Below are 3,225 nucleotides of genomic sequence, written 5' to 3' on the forward strand. Positions count from 1 at the left end.
GCCCGCGAGACAAACTGTTTCAACAATTGCGCGATCTCCTATATCGACTCACGCGAACAAGCAACAACAGCAACAACATCGATGACGACGACAACGAAGATTCAGATTTTTAACACAATGAAAAAACAAACACATACCTGACTACACCCTTAATATTAATAATAATAATAGTATATTCTAAGAAAATGTTACATGAATACAAATAAATATGTATCATAATCGACTTTATCCCCCTGTTTTTTATTTATTCACCGTACCTTATTACTAATTAGGTTACAGATTTATAATACCAGCATATTGATCATATTATTATTCTTTATTTGTGAGACACAGTTAATATGTTACTGTCATCTGTTGATAAGACACTACAAGCGTTTTATTCAACTTCCGCTTGCGATTGCGATATCGTCATTGTCGTAACGCTTTCTCTTGCGTTCAGGACACGCGTCATCCGAGTAAAACAGATCGCGCGTCTCTGTCTTGACCCCTGGCACACTTCGCAAATCGCTCACCACGGCCTCGAGCAACTGACACAACGCCTGATGCTTGAGATCCATCCTCATCGAAGAATACAGAAATTGCGCTCGCAGCTTGGCGCGTTTCCACCAATTACGCTTCTCGATATCTTTTATATCGTCAATGTTGAACACTTGCATGCGCACCAATTGACCATCCATCTCACCCGGTGTTTTCGTGATATGCAATCTCCCGTTTTGCATCCTCGTAATATTCTGTGATATCGGCTCTTGCACCACAATCGAGTTCTGCACAGTCGTGACATTTTGCGATGTCGGCTCCGCGACCGATTCGAACAGTGAGTCCATCCCATCGTCGAGTTCCTCCGGTTTGTCACTCGCTGAATCCATCTTTAAGATTCCAAACTGCCTCTGATACTCGATGACCCATTCTTGGAACGTATCCTCGGTCATTATACCTTTAACAAGCTTAACGTGCAACTCCTTCGGAGCGATGCACTTTACAAAGGTTTGCATTTCCCGCTTAGAACATACCGCATTCATCGAACCTTTCATCCGCACCCACAAGCTGTACATTTCCTGTAAAATGCTTTTCATCTCCTGTCCCTCACGCATACGACGCGTAGCCACTTTTCCACTTCTCGCAATGTAACCTGCCATCATTGCAATTACCAGTCTTATATTCCGCTTCGCCGAAAAAGACGCGTCCCACACGTCTGTCAACAATTCAAGCAAGGTAAACTTTGCTGATGACTCTGCATCAATCTCTATAACCGGTATCGTCTTCTTCTCCATCTCATCTAGTCGTTGTGTAGCCTGTTCGTAACAGACGATGTTATTTTTATAACTACGAAAACTTTTTCTACACCGTCGCTACGAACCTGTGCGTTGAACATGATGTTTCGCCGAACTCGATCGTTGCGCGACGCTACGAATACGCTTGATCGCCCGCGCTTTTATTCCTCCTTCGTCACCCTTGAGATTCGGAATGTCATCACCGTTGCAAACCTCACACTTGCACCGGGAAAAATACATCTGACACACTTCCTGCCTGCGTGATCACGCAGGAATGCTAGACCCTATCTTCAAATCACACACCTCAATTCTTGCGCAATAGTCGCATGTGTGTTAAACCCTTGCATTTATTCCCCCTTTTTCAGGGCTGCATTCGACGGGCAGAGTGGCGCAGTGGAAGCGTGCTGGGCTCATAACTCAGAGGACCGTGGATCGAAACCACGCTCTGCTAGATTTTTTTTCTTCACTTGTAGAAAATTATATGTGCAACCGCGCGAGCCGGGTTCGATTCCCGGCGAGCCGTCTTTTTTTCTCGATATTAATTTTATTATGTAGAAGATGGAGGGGGGGATTAGTCATGCGGCTCACACGTACACCGTACCTAACTCAGTCGCTCTGACTCGGGCGCGGAGCGCGGGGTGTACGAAGGTCTGTGTGTGGGGTGGGGGCTCCCCTCCCGGCAGGTCTGTGTGTGGGGGCTCCCCTCCCGACAGACCGTGTACCCCGCACCCCACTAACCCGAGTCAGAGCGACCGTGAGGTGGTACCATCACAGGTCTTCTACTCTTTCTAAATCAGCGTTTGTTCAATTGGACAATTCTTTTACGCACAGTTCAGTGTCGCACAGTTCAGTGTCGCACAGTTCAGTTTCGCACAGTTCAGTTTCGCACATTTCACTTTCGCACAATTCAGTGTAGATGCACACAAGAATATTCTGCTTTACAAAATAGTTGATTTCACTTAATTTGTTTTTCTAATTCTTGATTACTTCACCTTGTATCTGTTACATGTGCAATGACACTGAATTATGCGAAACTGAACTGTGCGAAAGTGAACTGTGCGAAACTGACATGTGCGAAACTGTAATGTGCGAAACTGAACTGTGCGACACTGAACTGTGCGTAAAAGAACTGTCCAATTGAACAAACGCTGATTTAGATAGATTTATTATTTATAAATTAGCAAAATTTTCAAACAGGGCTCTACATGCATACGCGTGTGTCTGTGTGTTTTAAATTATATTTCGATAACCTGTGTCCAAAAGCAACAGTGTCCAATTGTACGGTGCGCAAAAGAACTGTGTCCAAATGAACGGTGCGCAAAAGAACTGTGCGCAAAAGAACTGTGCGCAACATTATGTGTCCAATAGCACTGTGTGCAATTGTATCGTGTCCAATTGTACTGTGCGCAATTGAAGGCTTCTCGGCGTCCACAACCTCTACCGCCCGCCTCCGTGGAGGCAGAGCCTGACGGGAATCCCAGCCCACCAGGCTCAGGCCGCCTCCCCCGTTGTTCTTGGGGGAGGGCCATCTCCCTACGGCCTCAGCGGTATTCCGCCCACTATACGGAGAGGGGTCTTACCCGCGACTTGCGGGCAACCCCTCCCCCGCCCGTTAGGGCGGTGGTGTGGGCGGCGGTGTAGGGGGCGGAGTGGGAGCGGGAGCGCGGGCGAGTAGCAGTCTCGCCCGGCTCCGCGTCATGGGAGGGGAGACTGGGGGAGATTGCACCTCCCCGACAGCTCCCCCTCCTTCTGACCCAGCTGCCGCCGCCGCTGCTGTGGCGGGCGGGGGAGGGGTATTTGGCCCCTCCTCTCCCACTCCGCTGCCTCCTTCTGCGAGATAACTTTCTCGCAGAAGGAGGCAAACGCGTGCCAGGACCTCTCCTCTTCCAATATTGCGGTAATCACCGCTGGAAGGGAGAGGTCCTGCCCTATCACGCGGACGAGCGCCTCCCGC

General features: G+C 48.6%; 1 protein-coding gene and 1 non-coding gene across 2 annotated transcripts; one reads left to right on the top strand and one right to left on the bottom strand.

Moving 5' to 3' along the window:
* Positions 1-13: 13 nt before the first annotated feature.
* LOC105566670 lies at positions 14-1,753 on the bottom strand. The gene is made up of 2 exons (XM_012020857.1): positions 1,358-1,753; positions 14-1,292 (listed from the first exon to the last, which is right to left on the bottom strand). Exons 1-2 carry the CDS (start codon positions 1,370-1,372, stop codon positions 381-383), a joined length of 927 nt encoding a protein of 308 aa, XP_011876247.1. The 5' UTR covers positions 1,373-1,753; the 3' UTR covers positions 14-380.
* Trnam-cau lies at positions 1,651-1,722 on the top strand. Its single transcript has one exon. It is a non-coding gene; the product is annotated as a tRNA-Met (tRNA).
* Positions 1,754-3,225: the final 1,472 nt, after the last annotated feature.

Source organism: Vollenhovia emeryi, unplaced genomic scaffold, assembly GCF_000949405.1.
Source record: "Vollenhovia emeryi isolate VEMERY1.0 unplaced genomic scaffold, V.emery_V1.0 DF943141.1, whole genome shotgun sequence".
NCBI lineage: Eukaryota > Metazoa > Arthropoda > Insecta > Hymenoptera > Formicidae > Vollenhovia > Vollenhovia emeryi.